Genomic DNA, 25,064 nt, shown 5'->3' on the forward strand with positions numbered 1-25,064 from the left:
GGTAAAGCCGCGCGGGTTTTTCTGCTTAGATTTGGGCGTGGTCGTGGGGAACAATTTTAACAAAGATTTATTTTTTGAAAAAGCAAACTTGTTTTTTGCTCATTAACCGTGTTATCCCGTGTTCTAAATTTAGTCACCCCCCCCCCCCAAAAAAAAACCCCTTTTAATTTTTACCCACTTTCCCGCATGAATATTTTGGGTTTAAAAACCCAATTTTTTCCCCAAACATTCCCCGGGTATGACTTAATTTTTAAAAACTTTTGTAATTTTTAACAGTCGCTTCCAAAGATTTGTGTTTTAAATTTAAAAAAAATTAAATTTCGTGTTGTTTTGCCCTGAAATGGTTAAAAAGTTAAAAACTTAAACCCCGAAATACCCTTTTAGAAAAAAACAAAAAGCAATAAGAAGCGCGCGTACAATATTAATGTTACAAACCCCACTGCCAACGCTAAAATCCAAATCAATGTTAAATAACAAAGATTTATATTTTCCTTTTTTTTTACAGCATTTGAGGGGGGCCGGGTTGGACATACAGGTTCAATTTAAAAATATTGTGTTACCCAATTTTAAGTTACTATTAAGTTTTTAAGGGGCAAGGAAAAAATTTTTTTTTAAGATTTGGTTTTTCAGGGCGTGAAGTCAAGCGGATTGTGGGGGAAACCGGGGTTTGGACGAACCAAACAAAAGAAAGCCCTGCGGGGATCAAACCTCTCAGACCCCCAAACCAATCAAGGGGTTTTAACATTTGTTTAAGGAAAGGCTCAGAACCCAGGCAAGGGGGTTTCCCTGTCGGGGGAAAACTTGTTTTGAAAAGGAATAGAATAAGTTAATACTTTTTTAAAAAAATTTCTTCTGAAAAGTTAAAGAAATTGAGGAACCATTTCGTCCCCATTTTTGACCTCAAGTTTTAAAATAAAATTCTTTGGGGGGGGAAAGAAATTTCTTTGGGGTGAAGGGAATTTTTGGGTCGGGGCCCTTGTAGTTTTTGGGGATATTGTTAATTTCAAATAAAAAAGCATAAAAAGAAAACTATTTTCCCTTCAGTATTTAATGGTGACGGGGAATACGTAAGAAGGTCCGAGTTGGCAAAATTTTAACAAAACGTAACTTTGCACCAAACCCAACTTTAAAGAAAACGTATACCCCCATTGGCAAAAAGGCCCCCCCAAAAAGGGGAAATAACCCGTTTTTTCACCCGGTTTCTGTTAAGACCATGAGTGTTTTCAGTGAAAATAAAGAAATGGAAAACAACGTTTATTGGCATATGCTAGATTCATCTTTCAATAGTTTTGATTTAGGATTGGGGTCGACCCAACGACAAACAAGGTGATTCTGCGCAACAGAAATGTGTTTGAATCGCTTCTCCTTTTACTTAAAGCCTTGCTTTGAATTTGGATCGACCCCAATCCCTAACCGTGTGTGCTGACAAACGGAAGAGCAGACATGAGAGAAGGGGAAGTGAGCAGAGGGTTTATCACGAGGACAAACATGTTGCCTGTCAGCGTTCAAATCTGTTTTACTCTACAGGAGCAGATTGAAGACAAAGAATCCAGCTCAGTTTGACTAAGTATTCACAAGAGGTCACTGTGTCAAAAGGCTGAAAAACACCACACATTCACACACATCTTCAAATTCAACCACTGTAGGATTTTCTCAGAGGATCACAGTTACAGACGGGGCTGGAGGTGTTTCATGTTCCCTCTGGCAGGCATATTAAAGGGCACACGTAAAAACAAGTGGAACAGTGGGGAAAAAAAAAGGAGCCTGATACCACAATCCACAAATACTCAATTAAATTTGTCATACATTTTCTTTCCTTTTTAATGTTAATTATATCGTATTTTCAATTATTGGAGGAACCTGAGACTTTATATTCATATGTCAAAACTAGCTATTGTGCATATGACAAATAAAGGCTTGCTTTCTCTGAGAGGTGAAAGAAAATAGGGGAGTAAAAGTAAAATGTTTCCTACCTTATGATATAGTGGAGTGTAACATGAGATTACTTAATGAAAGTACAAGTTCTTCAAAATCCTTCTCAGAATGTCAGTCTAAATTGACTAAATTTGTTGCATAGTTACCGAAAAATGTACAGGAAAGTACAAGAATAGCAAAAGTACACTCAATAACAGTACCGGTAGTTTAATCCACCACTGAAACACTTTAATCAAACAGTAAATTACAATGATAGCCAAGTGCTAAATATCACTAATTGGTACTTTATATATTTTAAGCTACTTTATACTTCTACTCCACATCACTTGGGAAAGCAATATAGTACCTTTTACTCCACTACCTTTATCTGACAGCCATGATTCAGAATAATAGCTAATATTACATTTAAATCAACTAATGAATAAAAATGGACATAGAATTATAGGTTATGTTATCCAGCAGAGGGTATAAAGTAATTAAATGAGCACAAGTAGATTGTGCCAATGCTTTTGCACTTTTGCTAAAGTAAGAATTTGATTGGAGGACTTTAGAAACAGAGTATTTGTACCTTTTAGTTTTGCTACACTGACTAAAGTAAAACGTGTGATATCTTCCTCCACTACTGGGGACAGGTGGTTCTTATGGGGTCTCTGAAATTGAACGTTTGGGAAATGTAGCTGCGAACATTTGATTTCCAAAAAGAAACCTTATGATAATTAAACAGTGGCCTCTTTAAATGTTCAAGCAAGTAAAAGCCCTTTTAGGTGTGTTCCCCTCACATGACATCTTATGATTAGCTCCAGAGTTAGCTATGAGCTAACTCTTCGGTTAGCTATGAGCTAACCTTCGGAAGGAGATATGGCTGACGGAGGGATCAAACCCCCGATCCTCCCTTTGTAAGACGTATCCACTGCTGTAACATCGACATTCAGTGAGAAAGTCCTACATTTTTATCATTCATATTTTTATTTTGCAGCTGCTGACATTTAGCAGCTAAAGGGTTGTCGTCATCGTTGTAAAGGAGCAGAGAGACGATCACGCAGGAAGCAGAAAAAGGGCTGAATCATGACCTGTTTTTGCTTTTTTTGTCTCCCCTTACACATCTGTTTGTTCTTCACATTCCTCCCAGAAACTCGTCCTCCACACACCCATCACCTAGAAGTATGCACCTGCCCCTTACGGAGTGCACAGCTGAAGCAAAGAGGTCACATCAAAGAGAGGAGAAAAGCCCCGGTTCATTTTGTTTAAAGTCAGTGTGCAAGAGCATACTTAAGGGTTGGGGTGTGTTTTAGATATATGCTGTTGGCTTGAAGACAAAGCAGCAGCAGAGTCCATGCCTCTCTTCCAGATGTGTGTAGAAGCAGCCTGCAGCACAGACAGGAGAGGGGCATTAGCTAGCTAGCAGGGCGAGCTAGCTTAGTTAGCCGCCCACGCCTCTAGGTCCGCCATGTCGTCCTCGTCTTCTTCCACCTTCTTGTCTAAAAACAGGAGAAAAGGGAAATAAAAGCTCACATTGAATAATTTAATTCATCACACAAGCAGAATATTTATTATGTTCTTGAGAAGCACTTTGTGAATTTTTCTATGAAAGGTGCTATACTAAATAAAAGTATTATTATTATTGTTATTATTAAACATCAGGGAAAATGGGTTTTGAAACATTTGCTCCATTTTAGAATAAAATAAAAGGTTAATTAAAAGCGAAATATTTATAAAAACACAAGTTAAATTATATCATCCAGTGAAAAGATTAAATACAATTAAATAGAATACAAATATTTATATAAATATAATAAGTTAAAATAAGAATGTCCAATAAAAAGATTTAAAAATAACAAATAAGAATAGGTTTGACTGATATTGAAATTGTTTCACGATATTTGAAATGATTTTAATTATATTAAATATCAAGATATATTAAAATGATCATGGTGTAATCTTTAAGATGATCGGAAGTAAAAACAAAGATATTTTATATTACAATAAGTCTGTAGAACACTGAATCTGTTTGACGGAACCTTTCTGCATTACCATCTTACTTTATTCAGAATAACATTTTCACACAATTTGCCTCCTGTGATTTGAATCCTGCAGTGGCACATGTTGTGCAGCCCTGATATATAGTAACATGTATATTGTAATGTATACAGTGGTGTATTAGTAGTAGTATTATTAAGATGCAGATTGCTCAGTTTAAAAGGGTTTGGCTGCTGATGAGTGTGCTGTTTGTGTGAGTATGACAAATCATTAGTATTTATAATAATACCTGGTCTAGCTGGTAGTGATGTGGATGGTACGCTGGGTAGAGGAACGTCTTCTGTTCCTTGGATTTCAAGAAGATTTTGGTCCAGCTCTTCCTGTTCCAGTTCCTCCAGCTCAGCCATAAGCTCGTCCTGAACACACACAAAAAGTGAGCAATAAAACAACCACAGATAAAACCAATTCATTTCATAATGAAAGGCTAATTCCTCTCATCTTAGGTTTTATCCATTTTATCTTCATGCCAGCAACAAGAGTTTATACATTTACGGAGACATGATAAACCCTGGTGATATTCTTAAATAGTCCTGAGAGTTTAGCAGGGCCTCCAAAAGGCTCACACTCACACAATATCACATTTTCCCTTCCCTTGTTGTGTCAACAAGTCATGTCTATTCGGTCAGTAAATCCTGAAATTATGAAATATTCCTGCTCTTTCTTATGCAGCACTTCTTCATTTACTTTGTATTTAAGTAGAACATTTATTTTTTTCATTACTATCATGAAGAATAGAACTGTAGCAAATTATTTGAGACGTGTTCAGCGATGTTCTTACCTCGTCAAACTCTTCTCCGAAACCGATCGGCCTGGAAATGACATCTGAGATTTCTTGAGCTACTTCCTGTTGTTCCGTGATGTCGGCCATCAGATCATCTACCTTGTCTATGTCCCTGTGAAACACCAAGACAGATGTGAGGATGTGAAGATGAAAGCAGGAATACAAACATGTCTCAAAATAAACCAGGATAAAGTGGTGCAGGAATGAGCCGCGAAACATTTTAAATGACTTAGAAAAGTTCCACATTTGATTCCACAACTGGAATTCAAATGTCTTATGAGACTAGTAAACATCATAATGGTGAAAATCAGCCACCCTTAGCGTAGCTCTTGTGAGCTAAAGTCATGTGACGCAGTAGTTTGTTTAAAGGTCCCCTATTATGCAAAATGCACTTTTTGCTGTCTTTTATGTGTGCCCCGCAGTGATGTCGGTAACGACTTAGTAACGCGTTACTCTATTCTGACCACCTTTTTCAGTAACGACTAATCTAACGCGTTACTATTTCCAAACCAGTACTCAGATTAAAGTTACTTATCCAAGTCACTGTGCGTTACTATTTTTGCCTTAGTAAAAAGATATATGTTTGCTTTCTTCTTGCGTCTCGGGGAGTGACGTCTATGCGACAATCAAGTCACGTTTTCAGCACGAGGACCACTCACGTGTAATACCACGCAGAGACACAAACGTAAACAACAATGGAGGGAGGAGAGAGATGCGCGTTTTCTAGCTGGAAATACAGTCACTACTTTGAGTTTGTGTCAGCTAAAGATGAGACATTAAGGTTTGATGTTCTCTCTGCTGGAGACAAAGTGCTATCTAGGACCAAAAACACTACGTCAAATTTAAAGAAACATTTGGAGTCGCAGCACGCACAGTCAAACTACAGAGCAGGTCCCACCAGGTGGTGCGAAGCCGAGCAGGATGTCCCCCACCACCCAAACAACAAAAGCTGGACTTCGGTGCAAAACCAGTAAGTGGGGGAGAGTTGAAGAAGTTGGTCGGGCAGCATGTTGGACTCATTGTTATGTTGAGGTTGAGGCAGGGGGAGGCAGCTGCTGAATGTAACTAATAAAGTAACTTGTAATCTAACTCCATTACTTTTAAAATCACGTAATTACTTACTTTTTAAAGGAGTAATCAGTAATCAGATTATTTTTTCAAGGTAACTGTGGCAACACTGGTCCCTGGTGTGTAAGGAGACTCACAAAGTGTCAGAAAATACAACCCTCTCTCTTTTCCTCCTTACCCACATCTCTAAAAAACGGGGGTACAAACGAGCTGATCCTGATTTGCTGCCGATATGACGTCATAACCGAAATGTGGAATGGCTTTACATTGAACTCCTGGCAACATCTCGCCCACGTGTCACGTCCCAACCTATCGTCCCCCATATACAGTCGCGAGTTGAATCCCCTCCGCAGCACCTCTGTGTGTCTGTGTGTTCAGCAGGATGTCTGCAGGAGGGACTTAGAGTTGTTGTTTATATAATACATATAATGTCTCTGTTCTAGAGGTAACACTGAGAAGTGTTTCAGAAATAATGCTGGATGTGGTTTGGAACATCATATGGGGTTTAATCACAGCAGCGTTTAGAAACGTCTCTCTTCAGACAGAGATCATGACGCTGCAAAGGGGCGTTGCCAGCTTCAGCTCAGCTGAAATTTAAAGCCAGTTACAGAATCAGCACTTCAGGAACAGGGAAATAGAGGGGGATGAGGCATGCTACAATGGATGATCTGTTTGCTATTTTGAGCAAAACACTTCACATACATGTTTTGTACAGATATTGCCCTATAATATATTGTTCAAATATAGCAGAATAGGAGACCTTTAAAGCCTAATGTTAGCTTTTTACTTCTGCTGATTACACGTACGCTTTAAAAAAATCATAAACACGGTTCTAATATGTGGAGAGTATCCTGCTGAACAAAACCTGTGTGTATGATAAACGACGAGTTCTCCATAATCTCAAATCTGTGGTGAAATGTCCTTGGCTTTGTGTCGAAGAGATGCTTCAAACTTTGGCCAACCGAGCACGTCATCCCTGCTCCACTCTATCACATACTCACAATAACAATGGGTAAATGGAACCTGTCATTTCTTTCTAAATGTCTCTTACATGTTTTCATGTGCAGCCTTCATGGCCTTGGCGGCGTAGCCCATGTTCTTGAGCACTTCTGTGTTGGTGTTGGCGTTCTCTAGTGCCTCCCTCTGGAACTCGATGGTGGACAACGTGCCGTCGATCTGACCCAGCTGCTGCTCATAACGCTTTTTCCTTTTCAAGGCCTGTAGAGCAGCTGCACACAAACAGACTCAAAGTTAGTCCAGGAGAACATTTCTTATTGAAGCGGCAACAGAAACCTGCTAATGCTGTCACAGTAAAACTAAACTATATTGGGGTATTACTTTTAGAAGGTCCAAAGGTAGGGTTTAAAATGCGATGCTTCTTAGGAAGGAATCAGAAAATTATACAAATAAAATAAGGACTTTTTTTCCCAGGATACAATTGTAACAACCCCATGGCAAATAGAACAGTATGGAAATGTATCCTACTGTACTTTACTCATTGTCTCCTTAATGTTGTAATATAAGCCTATGAACATTAGAAATAGTAAGTTAGCTCTTAGTTTTTTGTTAATTACAATAGTGTTTACTTGTCTGACAGTTTAAGGATTATTTATCTTCAGAGTAAACTGTATATATATCTTTTCTCTAATGCCATGTTTATTTCTATTTCTTCTTTGTCTACACTTTAGCATTGTTTATGTCTTTCTTTGCCCTATATTGTATTATGCTGCTACAACACAACATATTCCCAGTTTGAGATTAATAAAGTCATTGTTATCTTATCTTGGTTTTTTCCCCGTCTGTTTTGTTTATTTAAAAATTTAAGATTTTGCCTTAAGAGGAACATCCATGTCCAGAAGTCTAAGGAAGAGACAGAAACAGAGGATTCAGTAGCACTAATAGCTGAGGTCAGATTGAGGACTCAGTGATAGCAGCTCAAGCAGACGGAAACGTTTGGACCTTTGGCAAAACACGAGCAGAAGGGGAAAGTTGCGCTGCTGTGAGATGTTGAAATAAAGTGTTTGTCTTAATGAAACAGGACTCTGATAATCTGATCAAATCCTGGCTGAGCCAAATCTCTGACGGTGTGACATCAGGCTGCCGGTTTGTCCCCTCGCTATCCTCCAGCTCACAGTATCAACCTATAATAACTGGGATGATCTCAGACTGGAAAAGTAATATTTGAAGCATTTAGTGGTCAAACAATGAATGTTAGAAAAACAACTCATTTGACAAGTAATTGATTGGTAAAGCCATTAAAAGATGCCAAAGATTCACTGGTTCCAGCTTCTAAAACACAACATTCTTTAATTTGATCATAGTTTGTTATTATTTATTACCTATACTTAGTATACATTATATTTAATAGATTACTGCTCATTAGATTTAGTTTTTTTAACTGTGGGTCAGACTGATAAATTGTCTAGGAAATTGTGATGGGCCCGGTTTAACTATTTCCTGATATTTAATATACTAAACTGATCATTGCAATTTAAACCTGAATATAATCCTTAGTTGGTGCCCTATGTACCATAATTTATACTCAATCCAGTTTACTATTATATGATCCGTAAGTTGAAACAAATCTAATATTGGGTTTTCTATTGTTAATTGATGAGATATACATAACAATTTAGGCTTTAAGAAATCCATGTTTGGCATCTCTGCCACCAGAACAGAGATTCACAGTCTGGTGCTGACATGAGAAATCACCTTGTAATGGGAGCGGTGCCTTAAACTTGCTGAGTCATGTAAGGAGGGAGTAGGGCGAGATAAGTGATTGAGTGTGTGTGTGTGTGTGTGTGTGTGTGTGTGTGTGTGTGTGTGTGTGTGTGTGTGTGTGTGTGTGTGTGTGTGTGTGCGCACACACTGGTGTTTGTCTGAACCACAGCTTTAAGAAGTTACATAAGGTTTGCCTTCAAAAGGAATCCAGATAAGATTTAGGTCTAGCGTTTAAAGTTCATGTCGCCCTCTTGAGCAGCAACTGGTATTTTATTCTGCGGAAGGCAGCCCGTTTATATATATTATCATTATGTTATTTTAAAGATGCACAGCTATTAGCAATATCATTGTTTTTATCGTGCTTTGTTGCTGCCATTGCAATGCTCACCAATATATGTGCCATATATTGCCATACTTCCAAGTGTTCCTTGGTTCTTTGTATATTTACATTTCAATTTGGGGTAAATACGTGTCTTTAGCATTTTCTTTTTTAATGCTAAATAGTTTCTTTAAAATACTTCATTGTATTATCTTCATATCTGCCAGCACACTAAACTAAATTGGTTAACATAAACAATATCGAACATCAGCGTATTAGTTATGTGATAGCAAACATGTTAGCATGCTGTTAGCATTAGGCTCAGAGCCCTGCTGTGCCTAAGTACAGCTTCACAGATTGCAAACAGCAGTTTTTTTTCATGTCAAAAAGGAATCCACAGTTACATGTAGCTAAACAACTGTGAAACACTGAACCCCAATGGATTTTATGACATATAAACCTTTATTCCTGTACTGTATGTGGCTGGTTTGGTCCACCAGGAGCCAGACAGCAGCAGATTATATTTTTCATTGTGTTATTTCAGCACCCAGCTCTTTTTCTGGACTGATAACAATATTACCTACATCACACAAATCATTATTCAATTATCGGATGCAGAGCTGCACTCAGCCTGCACTCTTGGATTTCAGGTCACTTTAGTTGTGTGACCCTTCTCCTGTTCCTGGCACCCTTCAGATGTAGCCTTCCCATTTGTGTAAAGTATGGCTGCACAGGAAAAATGCTATATGTGATAAAGTTATTACTATGACTTGTGATAAACTAACAGATATTCAAGTGTACACAGTGCTGCTGATTTCAGTATAACGCTCAAACCTATTGATCAATTCAAAAAGATATACATTTTTCAAATATGAAGTCCCATATGTCATTTGAAAGTGACAATATAACATGGAAAAAGAAAGGAAACAAATCATTTAAAACATAATATATGTGGGTGGTAGTAATATATAAAATGTGTTTTAGAAAAATGCATTTCAAAAGCTATAATAAAGGTTGTCATAGAACTGGAAATCATTTGTTTCCAACACTCTTTTACACACAAAAGGCGCCAAATTGCAGTATTTATTGCTTGAGTTGGCATTGCAATAACAATTGCAAAGAAAATGTACCTCAATAAAGTTATTGCGACAGTCTAATGTCAGTGAGGGGCTATTCTGCTGTAACTAGAGAAGGGGCCGTCTTTCAAAGATGTTTTATTTCTGTAAAACATTTTTAGGCAGATGCTGATGAAGTCGGCGTCTGGCTTTAAGTTTTGTCCCTACCCGAAAATATGGAAAATAGTATGCAACCTTAATTACTGACAATTGTTTTATTAGTAACTTAAATACTATTTCATTACAAAAGGACATTGTATTTGCCATGGTGACACGTGGACTGAATGAATTTCATATCACGACCAACATTTCCCTTGGCAGGAGGGAGATGCTAATTTCATTCTGACGTCCTGCATTAGTAGCCGTTACATAACCACCCTCATATCATACTTCAGTTATACGGTTTTGTCAACCCTCTATAGCTTGAAGGAATAACCCAAGTGGAAAATGTTTGACAAAGCCAAAGGGGATTTTTGAAATACCTGATGAGAAAGAACACAAAGAGTGATGAGGTAGAGCAGGAAAACAGGTGAACACCAAGCGGTTAAACCTGCTAGAACCGCGGTGCAGATGCGGTTATCACTGTAGGTTTATTATGCTTACTTTGTAGAATTTATGGATTGTGTGTGTGGTTACTTTTCACTTTGCTAGAGGGAGGTTTAGTGATTAGATGTTGAAAATCAGGTTTCAGGGTTTAAAGCTCGCAGTGTTTAATGAGGAACAGGACCAGTTGTAAATGAGCTAGCAGTACAAATGAGTTCCTCGAAATGACTTGTTGTTGCATCTGAGATCTCATAGCAACCACAGCTGGAAATATGTCTGTATGTCCGGAGGGGGGTGCCAAATTATATTTTCCTGCCATGATTACTGTAGCCAAAAACACCAGGGTAAATGGTGTTATGACAATGTGTGTGATGGAGCTGATGTATAATAGAATTGCTCCATAACCTGTTTGCCTTGGATTTTATCCAACCTAACACATATTGAATTATATGATGCAACTTAATGGGACTCTGCAAAAGCACAAAAATAAATATACTTTAACTTATAAGACAACCATGCTGTTAAAAGCATTGAGTTTACTTTCAATGACTTGAATGCATGTCTTAAACTGTTTTTCTCATTTACTTTTTAGAAAGACAAAACATTTGTAAATGCACACAGACCGTGCAGAGTTATATTGTTATATTTCTGACTGTTATTATATATTATTAACAAAGCATCAGTCATTATAGTCATTTCAGTATACTTGCACATTGTACTTTAAGCAAGTAACTTAACATTTTTAACCAGAGAAGCAGCTGATAACTTCATTATGAATTACAAATTGATCTAATATGACAGGAAGTTCATTTGAATTGTTTTCTTTTTGGATTATACTATATAGTTTAAAAGCAGTTTTGGGTTCACTGCAGCTCTGCTGTCATTGCTGGTTACACCAGTTCCACCTCCACAGCTAACTGGAGAAAGTTATAAAAATGTTTGCTAGGATCTTCTCCAACATGAAAAATCATTTCTTGATGGATATTATGTCCAAAGTGGTCTGACGACATGTCCAGCAGGTTATAACACGCAGTCTGCATCTGGATGATGACATCACAGGACTTTGAGTTTATACCTGGTATTAAAGTGTGTTGTCATTAACTCAATCTTACTGGTAGTGCTGGGCGGTATACCGCTTCACACCGAATACCGTATGATATTATTTTTCATATACCTTTGAAAAAGTTGCAAAGGGCGCTCAAGCTTGTTATGTTGACATATGGTACGCAAAGTGTGCACTATAAAATGGTATACATTTTGCTGTTTCATGCATTCTGATTCCTTCACCACATACGACTCATGAAGGCCACCACTGACCAGGTGCTTTTCTGTTGGGCCAAAACGTGACACCCTGATACCCTTTTCATTTAGACTGATGTGAGTTTTCTGTCCTATGGCCCAGACCTACTTTCAGGCAATAGGATCTGATAGTAGAATACAAATGACTTTAGTAGAGCCAACTTGTAGCAGCGCAGGTCAACAAAACAGACACTTTTTGTCCAGTTTAAGTATAAAACTGTTACAGCTTTGAGGTTAATACGAGCTTTAAACTGAGTCCTTATGCTCTAGAAACAGTGATTGCAAGGATGCCAAAATACAAATAATAATATAACACTATTAAATGTGTGCAAAATATAGAATACAGTAATCTTTTTTCATTTGACTCATTTTTAAGCAGTGACTTTTTATACACATACTACTGAAAATGTATTGTGCTCAGCATGTTTCAGTACTTTAGCACCACTTGTTGCTCAATAACACGTTTATGTGCATAGTCAAAATAATAAGCAGCTGAGTGTACTATTTAATATTGTGCTAATTATTTTGTTACTTTCATTTCTTTTTAGAGGAGCATATTATTGCAAACTTTCCATAGTTTGCGTCACAACTCTGGAAAGTTTAAATTGCTGTGAAGGGTTTTTCAAAGCCCTCAGATAACCTCAGTGGCTTTACAAAAAGCTTCTGAGTGGGGTTATGAATGAGCACATCAACTACTGGCCTAACCAACACTACGTCAGTGCCATTGCTTCCAAAAATAGAATATAAAACAGATCATACTGCAGTTGATAAGGATCATTGACTAACTTAAAGTCCTGGCCGCTCCCTGTAAGCAGTATTTGACAGATGGAAAGCTGCCAATGTTAAAGCACATAATTCATTAAGGCACCTTTTGTGATACTTCTGTCAGTGAATGGATCTGCAGTTGAAACCGTGTTTTATACGGTGACATTTAAAGGACTACACATATTAATCCGTCTGATAACTAAGATTTGTTTTAATCCATTATCAAAATCATGATCTTTGTAGAAAACAGACAGTTAAACTTAAAGTTACAACACCACACAGTGAATGAAACAATATAGCAAAGTTTGTAGGTTAGTAACTTTCACTTGTTGTTTGATGTGTCCCTTTCTCTTTGCTTCATTCTACAGAAATAGTAAAACACTGTGCTGCCTTTTAAAGACACATTTAAACATGGAGTCAGGTGACCGTGTTCAGGTGCTGTTAACATGAAAGCCTGTCAACTTCCCGGTCCCTTCTCTGACGTTGGCCTGCGGGCTAACTAACAAACTAACCAGCAGTTTGACTAACCAGACAACTTCAGGAGCTTCTTTCTCACCTCGTTTATTTTTCGTGCCATTCTTCTTCGCCGTAAGGAGCTCGTGGTCGATTTTCTTTTCTAAAAAGTCCTGTTTTTTGGCCAACATCTCCTCGGTTTCTCGGAGTTTCTGGATAGCCTCCTGGGGTGTCGGCGCTTTACCACCCTTACCCCCGCCGCCGAATAACTTACCAAACACCGACATTTTGTTAGTAAATGTAAACAATAGCGGCTGATTTAACCGCACACCAACAGCCGGCCCTTTGTGGTGCCGGACAGAATGTTGTTAAATTGCTCGGTTGTCTTTCTAGGTAACTATACGATTAGACACCCAACGGAGGGCTGCTGCTGCCGCTGCTGTTGTTGTTTTTGTCTCTTCTTCCGCCTCTTCCAGAAAGGCCCCGTGATGTCATTACGTCAGCGCTGTTACGTGACTCATGCATGTCATGCGTTCAGGGGAATTCACAAATGAGCTGTTCAATATCTGCCATAAAAGACCTCTATGTTTAGTCATCGTTTACCGTCAGAAATATTACTATTGTGAATTGTTGGTTTATTCATTATTATTCGAGGTATTATTATTTACTATTTGTAGCTGATTAATACCTGTGTCATTCTGACTATTTGTGTAGCCTATAGTTTACTTTTTCTCTAATTATAATTATTCCAAATTATTTTATTTCCAAATGGTATAGTTTAATTTAATTTTATATAAGTTATATATTTTAGCACCTACAGTCTTTTTATTGTATAACAACCTGAACATTTATCCTCGTTTAAATGTACCTCTTTCAGAATTTATAAGGTGGTATAATTTATCTTCTCTAAATACAGCAGCGGGAAAAAAATGAGACCACTTCAGCATTATCATTTTCTCTTGTTTTATTTGTAATAGGTATGGCTTTGAGTTAAAAATAAATACATTTTGTTTAAATGTATTCTCTAAAGGAGTGACTGTGTTGGAATTTAACAGACACTGTAATGGCTGCCATACATGTAGATAAGATTTAAGAATCATTTGAAGTGGTCTCTTCATTTTTTCCGGAGCTGTATGCAGGAAAACTGTCCAATACTAAAAAATCCCCTTAAGATGATCATGTTTGGTGTAACTTAATGATCAGTGTTTAAATTGGCTTTTGTAAAGTGGGGGAGCCCTTCACTCGCAGTGGTCAATGTCGCGAAACATTTCTACTATATGAATACACTGCTACTAACACACCGTTAATTCACATTGTGTTCTTTGTTAGTTATTTATCTCATATGCACATATCACAACAATAACATAACCCATTTGTCCTTTGACAAGTCATTTTGTTTGGCAATAGGCAGCAGTTTTAATGAGCAGTTTAGTTGCAATACATACTGTGGCCACCATCCTACACAGTGCACCTTCAATTCATGACATTCCAAATGGCACTCATGTCAAGCTTGTGGTGGCTTTCATGCCTCACTTTACAAGACATATGGTCTGCAGACCGCCGGGTCATAACCCACTTTTTAACGTATTTAGTGGGGTTCCACAACTCCAGTGGTGGGCCCACTAAGTTAATGAACATTAAATATGACAAATTCTCAACTTTTAGTTGATTGCGAATGGGTGAAATTATGTTGTTCATTAGGGAGAACCCTCTTTCACACTCTGCAGTACTGACGGCCAGTGTGTCTCCTGCATGTTTCAACTGTATCAGTCCTCCTTTCAGTGGCAAGCCACTGTCCTTAAGGTCTCTGAAATCTTGCTTGACATTTGAGAAGTGGATTTTAAGACGGGTACAAAGCAGCCTTAATTCGGCCTCTCCAAATAAGACTGGCACTGGAGTTGGCCAGGTTTCGGGATTAAGAATATTCAGCAGCTCATAAAGTTCTAGTTCACCCTCTGTGACCATCCTGGACAGCATGCTATTGCTCAAAGTGTGAAAGAATTTCTGAGGTGGAATCATTGTTTGCCTCTCACCTGTTCTCACTGGCACCCCTTTGAAAACACCTTCTTCAACACCCTGACAAGCAAGTTTATAGTATGCCCCTTTTTCCTCCCCCATTGCTGAAAAAATCTCAGCCTGTCTTTTTATTTTTTTCATCGCTTCAGAGAGACGGATGTCTCTGCTTTGTAATGCTTCTGATAAATCTTTTAGTTCCTCCAAAGCATCATACATAAGTCCAAGATTTTTAATGAAGTCTGCAGATGACAGTTTATCTCCCAGGCCTTCATACATACACCTCTCTAAAGAGGTTCTAGCCGAATCTTGACTAGCACTTGTGAAGTGCTTGTGCAGGGCACTATACATGTTCCACACAGCCTCAACAGTTCTGTAGGAGGAAGCTACCCACCTCACACCTAAAACCCGACCTATCCTCCGCAATTGTGTTCCCACTGATGCTGCAGCACTGTTAAGTTCTCTGATGTTTTTGGGTGATTGGCTGTAAAGACTGAACAATTTGTCGAGGAAGCTTGTAAAGTGGTTAGTCTCAACACAGCACTTTACTGCATCACCAACTGAGAGTTCCAACCTATGATTGAGACAGTGCCATCCCACAATGTCAGGGTATTTTGCTTTGAGTTTTGCATATACGCCTGCCTTTTTACCCAGCATCACTGATGCCCCATCTGAGCAAAATCCAACAAAACAGTCCTTCAGAAAGTCATCATCTAGTCCATTGTCCACAAGGCACTGGATCAATGCATCAGTAATGCCATCTGCTGTAGTTTTTTCCAGCTCAATGACATTTAAGAAAAATGTAAGTGGGTCTGCATTTGCCACAGATGCTCGTAAGTATATAACAAGACAGGATTTCTTACTCACTGTAGTGCTTTCATCCATCAGGATAGACACCTTGGGCTTTGTACGCCTGATACTGGACATTAGGGATTTCTTCATCTCTTCAGCAATAAAATGAACAATGTCAGTGCATACCACATTACTGTGGAGGACTCTGCCCATGTTGAGCCCATTGAGTGGTACTGTTAAATGCATAAAATATGATGGTTACCAATTCTAAACACTGTATTAAATAAGGCTGGGTTTTTTGTTGTTGTTGTTTTTTTTGTTGCCAAAATGACCTCAACATACCCACTGAAAAAGTCCCTCAGTGTCCGCTTCATTGTCAGAGTTACAGCGTCTGAACAGAAAAATCAAGTTAAATACCAATGTATGTGGGGGTGGTCCACTACGCACAGGCTCACAAACTTGAATGTAGTTAAAATCAACATGAGCTACAGTACAGAATGAAAAAGAATCGAGCTACCTAAAGACATTGTGGCACTGAATCCATCTGATGTTATTACTGTAACAAGCGAAGCAACAATAAGTCTTTCAAAAGCCTACCCTACCAACACTGCCATTTACCATGTGTGCTGAAGTAGGTTACCACTCATCCTTTCCATTAGAAATAACTAATTTGTAACGAATAACGAAGTTTAGCGACCTCATAACTTTGGCCAAACTCATAGGATTGGGAGTCGAGCACGCTATCCAGGCTGGTGGTTGTCTCACTAGCAAGAGAGACGTTTGCTAGTTTCCATACGCAAAGCAACGTTGCAGCAGGCATTCGCTCAATCAGTTAGCCAACTCTTTCTTTTTTAAAACATTCTGATGTGATATTTAACTAGCAGGCTAGAACCCACAGAATAACTAACTTGGTAAATGAACAATCTGACAGAAATACAGCCTGAAATACGAACTTGAGGGTGATTTTTATTTCTCAACTGAGAGACGTCTGTTAATGATACAAAAGGACATTCATTGCCTGAGAAGCTAAAATACACGAAAGAAGAACAACTTACCCCTGTCTTGCTAAAGAATTGTTCCTATGTTGATAATGTATTTGCAAATTCATAGCACGAAGATACAGCACAGACAGCGACCAACTGCAAACTCGTTTCACTCAGAATGACATCTCGCATGTTCTTCTTATTTTTGGGTTTTATGGCGGTTGGCAAACTAACGTGAATGGTGCATTACCGCCAAAAATCTCGCATGTTGCACTGACTGGCTGGATTGAATAATGCTGTGATGTCATGGCTCTGCACAGTGCTGTAATTCACCTAAACTTGCTTTTATTTTCAGCGTTATTATTGACAAACCTTCCTTACAATTTTAATATTTTTTAGAAGACTTGAAAAATTAATTTAATCACATTAAAAAATTAAAAAAAATTAAAATATGATCACTGGAGCAGGCGGAGCGGAGCTCCGTTTGCCGGTCCGTCCGAAGTGAGGAGGCGGAGCTGCGCTCCGGAGCGCTCCGCCCCAATTTAAACCCTGTTAATGATATGTCCAATAAACCACGATAAAAAATATCAGGTAAGAATTCAGGAGGGAAACAACTGCTGCTGGATGTTACTGCATTGAAACAACATTCCCATCTGGAAGTAACACCAATATTGTGATTGATGTTTTTAATTTCTAAAATGCTACATCCTCGTAACTCACTAATAATTCAGTCAATCAGTCAGTCAGTCATTTGTCGGTAAACGTCACATCTTCCAATCAGCTGCAAGCGTCCAAAGGCCAGCCTAGGTCCTTCAGAAAACTATGCCTCGCATGATTCACCGTGGCGTACTTTTTCAGTTGAAGATACGAGTGACCTGAGCGCCAGCCAATCAGAGCCTGCGTTGTTTGAGGGACAGGAGGAGAGGCAGCCACCTGGAGCCCAGAAACATGGGGGGGAAATAGATGTAAACAGGGGTGGAAAGAAACTAAGGACTGTACAAAGTAAACATTTAAGGCACTTGTACTTTACTTGAGTATTTTATGCTGGTTTATGCTTTCACCCCTCTACCTTTTGTATGCAAATATTACATTAAATGTTTACTGAGTAAGAATGTTGGGTTTTTACTTGTATTTTTACACTGTATGTCTGTTTTTTCTAAAGTACAATTTAGAGGTAGTTGTACTTTACTTGAGTATTTGCATTTTTCAGTATTAAACTTATACTTAATCTAAACAAAGAGGCAAATCATTGACTTTTCACTCCGCTAGATTTATTTAATACTTTTGTTAGTTTTTACATGTCAGAATTGTATTCATATTTTTGATATCTACAAATAAACGATGAATACAATATATGGTTAAATTAATTGACAAGTTGATTGATCAAATCAAAATTACAAAGCAATATGAAAGTGTTTGAATGAGCTCCCCCTTTACCAGTGTTGATATTAAAGTGGTGCACACATATAATAATGATGATTATTATTACACATTAAGCATTCTGCCAAATAGTACTTTTAGTTTTTGTTATTTTAGTATACTTTGATGATAATACTCTTGTTATTTTATGAAGTTAGATTTTGATGGGTGGTATCATATCATTGCAACAACATCGGGACGAGTAAAAGCTTACATGACATTAAAAAAAGACTCCATACAAAAACTATAGTAGCTGTCTCTAGATTTTGAAAAGTGAATGAAGTGTACATTATGCACAGTATGTCCATTAAAAATATGCTGTAAGTATAAATAAAGATAGTTTACTTGGATTATTTTTTCTGTGGGGGTCAAAGGTCGTGCGGCCAGGTCACTGGGAAGCTCCGCTCTAAGGACCTCCTTGAGCTTCACACTCTCCCGCTCGTACTGAAATACATATTACACATATAATCAACTGGTGAGCTTGTGCGATCTTCACTATTGTGTGAATTAATGCAAACACTTGAAACAATGTGTGTATCTTTGTTGTGTCTTTTATGTGCAATTTGTTTGCCTGCCTATAATATGCGGTTACTGCACAATATAGGCAGGAAACTACTTTTCAACAGCAGAGGGCAGTGTGTGGCTGATGACTGGAAGTAAAGTATTTAAGTACACTTTTAAGGTAATTGTATTCACTTGAGTATTTCCTTTCCCTGCTAATTTAGAATACTACTTCACTACTATTAAACTTACCCAGCAGGAGTCATAGTAGAACATAACTGCAACATTAAAGTGGTAAACATGTATCGAATTAGAATTTGAAATATAATGTAGATTGTTCAATTATTTTGTTCTCTGAATATATTTAGATGTTAATACTTTGTACTTGTACTAACGTTTTGCATGCAGGAATTGAATATGGTATTGCTTGTGTGTGTGTGTGTGTGTACCTCCTTGTATGCCTCGGTCAGGGAACCCCACTTCTTGGGCCAAATGGCTGCCGAATCCTTCTCAACTTTTACATGTGCTTTCCTACACATGCAAACACACACACACACACACACACACACACACACACATACACACACACACACACACACACACACACACACACACACACACACACACACACACACACACACACACACACACACACACACACACACACACACTTATTAATGCTGTACTGATAACATTTTCTGGTTGGTACTGGATGCCAAATATTTAAATGTATACACAATTCTTGTTAGATTAAAACCAGTTATGCTTTTCATCTTAATGACATACCATATCAACAATATGGTGCCCTAAGGATAATCCAAAATGTGTTTTACTTTGAGTTTGAAATTAACATTAAAGCTGTGTTAGAGCAGATTTCAAACCGAGTGGAAAACACATTAAGATTAGGAACTATACCACATAGAGAAAATAATATGAACAATTACAACAATATTAAAGTGTTCACAATAACAACAATACGTCAAATAATCACACAGGAACACACATCTTTTGAACATTCAGTCAACTTTATATCCCACCACCAAAACTAATAAAATACATCTTTGTGAATCACTTTTCACAAAGAGTGATCAAATAAATACCAATCATAAGCAACATTAAATCAAATAACAGAGAGCAGGTTTACCAGATTTCATCTTGATGCACAAAGTTGATGGGCTTAGATGTTCCCTGTGGATCCGCCATCTGTCCTGACCAGTGTGTGTGTGTGTTTATGTATGTGTGTGTGTATGTGTTTGTGTGTGTGGCTCCTTCGTTTTGTCCTGCTAATGTTTCACCTGTGTGTAAGTTACACTGACACAACTGTTTACCGTCGCCATGGGGACCGAGTTCCATGACACTCACAACACATATATCTCTGTGTAACCGTGGCGATGATAGGATGGAAGCACTGGAGGGGAACTCAAACATTAGAGAGGTGTCCACTGAAATATCTCAGCAAATCATAGTACATACTCTACTGAAATAGAGTGGTGGAGGAATGAGTCCTTAAACCTGGGAATGAGTGAGCATTTTAACACTTCTGGGACTTGTCAACGGAAATAATGTCTGTGGTTAACAAAATCTACAACATAAAATACGTCAGTGAACACCCCACTCTAGAGTGACTGAATCGTATATATGTAAAAAAAAAAACAGTAGCCATAGTGTTTGCTATTTAGTTTGTTTAAAGCATTACGGAGGTTGCATTTACACTTAAAAGACTGTATAAAGTTGAGATTATCCTGCTGAACAAACATCTCAGTGTCATAAACGTTTGTTTGCCACAGATCATATTTTCTTTAATATTCCAAGATAAACAAAATAATCTCAGAATTGCCCTGAAAAATGATGTCGTTGTACCACCACAGATTCTGAAATGGGCTTCTGATCATCCTTTAATCTCTCTTATAACTGTTGGACACAGCCAGTTTATTTCCCCTCAGCTGTACAAAGCAAAACCAACTTCAACAAGAAGTGTTTGGACTTATACTTGCACATAGACATTCACATATACTATATCATTTCATCTTCATTATAATCTTCATTTGTGTCTGTACATGTACATTTAGCTTCTCTGTGTTTTACTTATCATTTTTATTAATACTTGAACTTAAATGTCCTATTTTTCTTTTTAGTTTTTCACTGTTCTGACACCTTCATTTCCCAGGATTGATTAGATCAGGATTTATCTTATTTTATCTTATCTTGAATTTTATGAAAGATTATTTCCAATTTCCATTTTTAAAAGGTTTAAAGATTGGGTTGGAAGTCTGGAGAAACCTGCAACACCTTTGGAAATAATCCAAACACAAAAACCCAGCCCAGTGCAACCCCTTTTCCAATAAAAGTATCTGGCAGTACTAGCTACTACTAGCTGAATTATAAAGTGTTTTAAATGTGGTAATTGCAGATTTGCCTTCTGTACTGGACCACTCCCAAGGACAGAACCACTGCTCCCAACAGCAGAGAACAGAATCCACCAATCAGGTAGCTCCTCTTAGACTTATTTAAGGAAGAGTCTGCAATAAAAAGACCAGAACCAATATTATTAAATGTGCTGAATGTACATGTATCTGTTAATGACAACATAATGCTGCATTTGAAATAAAATAGGATATTGTTTAGTGTGAGACTGGCTGGGACCGAACAGAAAGGAGGCGGATTTTGAGGAAATGCAAGTGCGCATGCTCTATGAGCCCGCCTCCAATGCTGTATCCAGTTCGATATATAACCCCCTGATCCTTACCCCATTCAATAATGGTGGGCTCCTTGAGGCTGGCCTGCTCCACCATGCATCTGATTTTGTCCTTCGGCCCTGGTGTGATCTCCAGGAAAGATTGGACCTGTTACGTCCAGTCTCCATTTGTCATCAACTCGCTAAAGGTCACACCCGAGGTCACTTTCTCTCCGTTGCGGAGCCAAGTTAGCCAGATATGTTTGGGGAAGAAGTCATAAGCACTGCAGACCAACATGGTTTCATTATTGGAGCTTGTGGTGTCTGCAAGAGTGACGCTGGGTTCGGCTGAAATCAGAGAGTTTTACTGAAATATGGCATCCTGAGTACTGTGCTGAGATTGTATCATTAATCCAGAGAGCTTCTCGTTTAGACATGTACAATGGATAACTGCTCCTTGCTACTTTACCCTTTTAAATACCAACTTTATTTGGTCTACAACTGAGAGGTGAATGATTCTATCCTTACAACAATGTGCATATATAGTCTTTGGGAGGTGAAACTACGTTTTCTTCTACACATTTCATGGTATTTTAGGAAACAATTGAAGTTCCATTTCCCCAGGGACTGAATTTAATATATAATAATAGGAAAAGTGTCATAACAGATACACTAAATACTTGAGATTTTCACATATATGGAACACATTTAAGAAACATAATGTTAGTGTAAGCTGTACTAATTATTTTAAGACTTTACACCAATCCAAATAAATGTTTTTGCATCTACTATATCAAACTAGAGATATGTCTTTTGAGACAGTTGGAGACATTACTGATCATTTGCTTCCTTTTTGAGAGGGGGTTAGAAACCAATGTCATGTCTGGACATTAAGGACTGAGAACTGGGTGATTTTGGCCAATAAATTTAGCCATTTTTACTCTTTGCTTACAACCTTAAAGAGGCCCAACATTGCTCATGGGGATGCTCCCTTTCCTGTAGAGTGTTACATAGGTTTTTGTTCATGTAAATGGTCTGCAAAGGCTAACATACCTGTGTTCCCTTCAGGGGGGGTTTCTCTCCCATATGCTTCCCCTTGCCTGAAACGCCTCCATTGGACTCCTTTGTTTGCTTCTGTTACATAGTGACATCAGTGTGTAACACAAGTGCTTCTATTAGCTAGCGCTCCAACACATTGTACGTGATAGGCTAAGCAGCAGGACACATGATACATCTCTAAGCGCTTGACCAATCACAACAGAGCTGATTTGGCTCTGGTTTCAGACAGAGGGTGAAAAGAGGTGCTGTATGGGAAAATTAAAAAGCTTTAGGAACATTAAAGTAATTAGGCCTATGCACCATAATACAAGTATGAACCTGAAAATGAACATCCTCTTTAACAAAACTTCACTGTATACAAGCGGGGAGGCTTCTTATACTGCTTTTCTTTACACAGAGTTTGTGAGTTTATTGAGATTAAATAAAGATGTATATGTATGAATACTCACCAATGTTGTCCTCAGCAATTCTGTATATTAAACTGACGTTGTCGACACATATGAGCTGCCTCTCCACTATCCTCTGCAGAACGTCGTGCTAGTCAGCATTCAGCCTGGAAGCAGATATCAACCCGGCTGCAGTGAGGCCCGTCCACTTCCCCACCGTGCTGTTGTACTGCATGGTGAACTCTTCGTTGAAATACCAGTCGATCAGGTACTCCACATGTTCTTTGGAGTAAACGACACACCAGAAGTTAGCAGACATGAAGTATCCACTGCCATCAGCAGCACCATCTGAACAGTACAGGGGAGGGCACAAAATATGATTGTTTTTTATGTGCAGATACAGGAAGTCCATGGTATGTCGACAGATTGCTTAAAACATTTTTTGAAGGTTTTTCTTCACTTGCTGCATTTCCCTATAAGCTATATTAATAACATCTTCGGTCTTTGAATTCCTTTTGTGTCTTTTAGTGTTTTTGTCATGTGTAGTTGGTTTGTATTCCTATGATGTTACTGTTTTTGGGTTCTTTGTATTGGTCTTTGTAGTATGCTTTGTCTCTACATACTCTGTAACATGAAAAAAATGACTTTCTGTTCTTTTATTTTGTGTTATTTTGTCACTTTGAGTGTTTTCCTGGTTGGTTCGTGTCTCTTTGGTTAATACTTAGTAAGTGAAGGTCAGGAGGCCACCTTTGGGCTTTGGGCCCCTTGGCCTGTGCACATTCGCTAAATCATACGTGTTGGCTGCATTTGTCACTGTCAGTATCTCCAGCCGATTCAGAAACAAATTGAATGAGTTGTGACATTTTTTACAGGCAGTAGGAACACAGTAACAGAAACATTTCATCATGTGTACCTACATTTGGATTTAAGAATGACATAAAACCATGGTAAAATTGACCTTAAACAGTTTAAAGTTAAATATAGGACAACCAACAGAAACTTTCTGAAATATTGTGTAAGCAACTTTTAATAACGTGACTCTGTAGCCACAAACACTCCTATCATTTCTGCCATCTGCACAGAGCTGCTCGCACGTTATAGTTCCTCATTCAGGTCACTGGAGTATGAATAAAAAAGGAGAAATAAGTTGCCCTAAATCTGCACAATTACTAACAACATGTCTACGTTCTACTAGAGAAAACATATCTTACAACAATAAATATTATATTATATTTTATTTTTCGGTTAAAAGATAGCATTTAATGCTAAAGTTGGTTGACATGGATCTAATTTAAACTCCTTTGTAGACATTATCTTCATTGTTAATAATGTATAATAATGCATCATATAGTTCTTCAGACATGAGATCATTTACAAACTAACTCATAACTTATTTTAGACTTTATCTGTCAAAAAAATGCAGTGTTATAAAAAGTACAATATGTAGTGTAGAAGAGGCGCAAAATATTATAAAATGTAGATATAAAAGTAACTCAAGAACATACTTAAGTAGAATACTTGAGAAAAGGATAATATTACAATGTGGGTTGAGATACGATTTATTTTCAGGCAGTAAACCAGCAGTAAATGCTTTATTAAAATACAACTACAAAAGCATATATTTAATTATATGTTTTTAACATACTTTGAAGTCTTTGAATTATGTATATTGTTTATAAAAAGGGGTTCAGAACACTGTACTGGGCATGCATCTTCTCTCAATTAAACAGGTATCATTTTTCTATCACGGTGAATATTTAAGCTCCAACTTGCTGTTTTTATTTATCTATCTTCTAGCCTGTATTGTTTTTTATATTTTCAACAGTATTTGTGTTGTTTTTCATTTCATTATCTTCATTTTAATCATTTTTTTATGGACTGTTCATAACTCTGGTTTCTACTCTTGCACTGTTTTTTGTTAATATATATATTCATCTATTTGTATAACGGCAGAAATTGTTTTATGGACTATCAGTAGTAGAGTAAGGGGTGGGAATTAATAAGCATTTGCTTCCTCCTGCTCCTTTTCGGACACTATTATTAGAACTGTTTTTAAATATCGTTGCGTTAGATATTTAAATATTGTTGAAGATATAAATATAGTTTGGCTATTATAAAATAAAATGAATACGGTGTTCTAACAATTCAGGATTCTGTGTTTCTGTGTTTTTTAAATGTTTTATTTTTTATTTTTGAAATAA

At 37.7% G+C, this 25,064-nt stretch overlaps 2 protein-coding genes and 1 pseudogene across 2 annotated transcripts; all 3 read right to left on the reverse strand.

Moving 5' to 3' along the window:
• Positions 1-1,241: 1,241 nt before the first annotated feature.
• On the reverse strand, positions 1,242-13,502 carry LOC134882345 (charged multivesicular body protein 4c). The gene is made up of 5 exons (XM_063909985.1): positions 13,140-13,502; positions 6,873-7,050; positions 4,751-4,865; positions 4,202-4,328; positions 1,242-3,413 (listed from the first exon to the last, which is right to left on the reverse strand). Exons 1-5 carry the CDS (start codon positions 13,321-13,323, stop codon positions 3,352-3,354), a joined length of 666 nt encoding a protein of 221 aa, XP_063766055.1. The 5' UTR covers positions 13,324-13,502; the 3' UTR covers positions 1,242-3,351.
• Positions 13,503-17,495: 3,993 nt separating this feature from the next.
• Positions 17,496-21,094, reverse strand: LOC134882346 (ciliary microtubule inner protein 1-like). Its single transcript, XM_063909986.1, has 4 exons — positions 19,889-21,094; positions 19,194-19,275; positions 18,589-18,687; positions 17,496-17,757 (listed from the first exon to the last, which is right to left on the reverse strand). The coding sequence occupies exons 1-4, from the start codon at positions 20,170-20,172 to the stop codon at positions 17,602-17,604; spliced, it is 621 nt and encodes a 206-aa protein (XP_063766056.1). The 5' UTR covers positions 20,173-21,094; the 3' UTR covers positions 17,496-17,601.
• Positions 21,095-21,365: 271 nt separating this feature from the next.
• On the reverse strand, positions 21,366-23,196 carry LOC134883207 (rano class II histocompatibility antigen, A beta chain-like; annotated as a pseudogene).
• Positions 23,197-25,064: the final 1,868 nt, after the last annotated feature.

The sequence above is a fragment of the Eleginops maclovinus genome, chromosome 20 (assembly GCF_036324505.1).
Source record: "Eleginops maclovinus isolate JMC-PN-2008 ecotype Puerto Natales chromosome 20, JC_Emac_rtc_rv5, whole genome shotgun sequence".
NCBI lineage: Eukaryota > Metazoa > Chordata > Actinopteri > Perciformes > Eleginopidae > Eleginops > Eleginops maclovinus.

Excerpts from the sequence above, each read along its gene's own strand:
- LOC134882345 (XM_063909985.1), bottom strand. The coding sequence starts at position 13,323 with ATGTCGGTGTTTGGTAAGTTATTCGGCGGCGGGGGTAAGGGTGGTAAA. Across the intron at positions 7,051-13,139 it reads TGGCACGAAAAATAAACGAG|CTGCTCTACAGGCCTTGAAA; the intron begins GTGAGAAAGAAG and ends GTTTGTGTGCAG. Across the intron at positions 3,414-4,201 it reads ATCACTACCAGCTAGACCAG|ACAAGAAGGTGGAAGAAGAC; the intron begins GTATTATTATAA and ends TCCTGTTTTTAG.
- LOC134882346 (XM_063909986.1), bottom strand. The coding sequence starts at position 20,172 with ATGTTTGAGTTCCCCTCCAGTGCTTCCATCCTATCATCGCCACGGTTA. Across the intron at positions 18,688-19,193 it reads TGACCGAGGCATACAAGGAG|TACGAGCGGGAGAGTGTGAA; the intron begins GTACACACACAC and ends TATGTATTTCAG. Across the intron at positions 17,758-18,588 it reads CCACAGAAAAAATAATCCAA|GTGGCTGCCTCTCCTCCTGT; the intron begins GTAAACTATCTT and ends TCTGGGCTCCAG.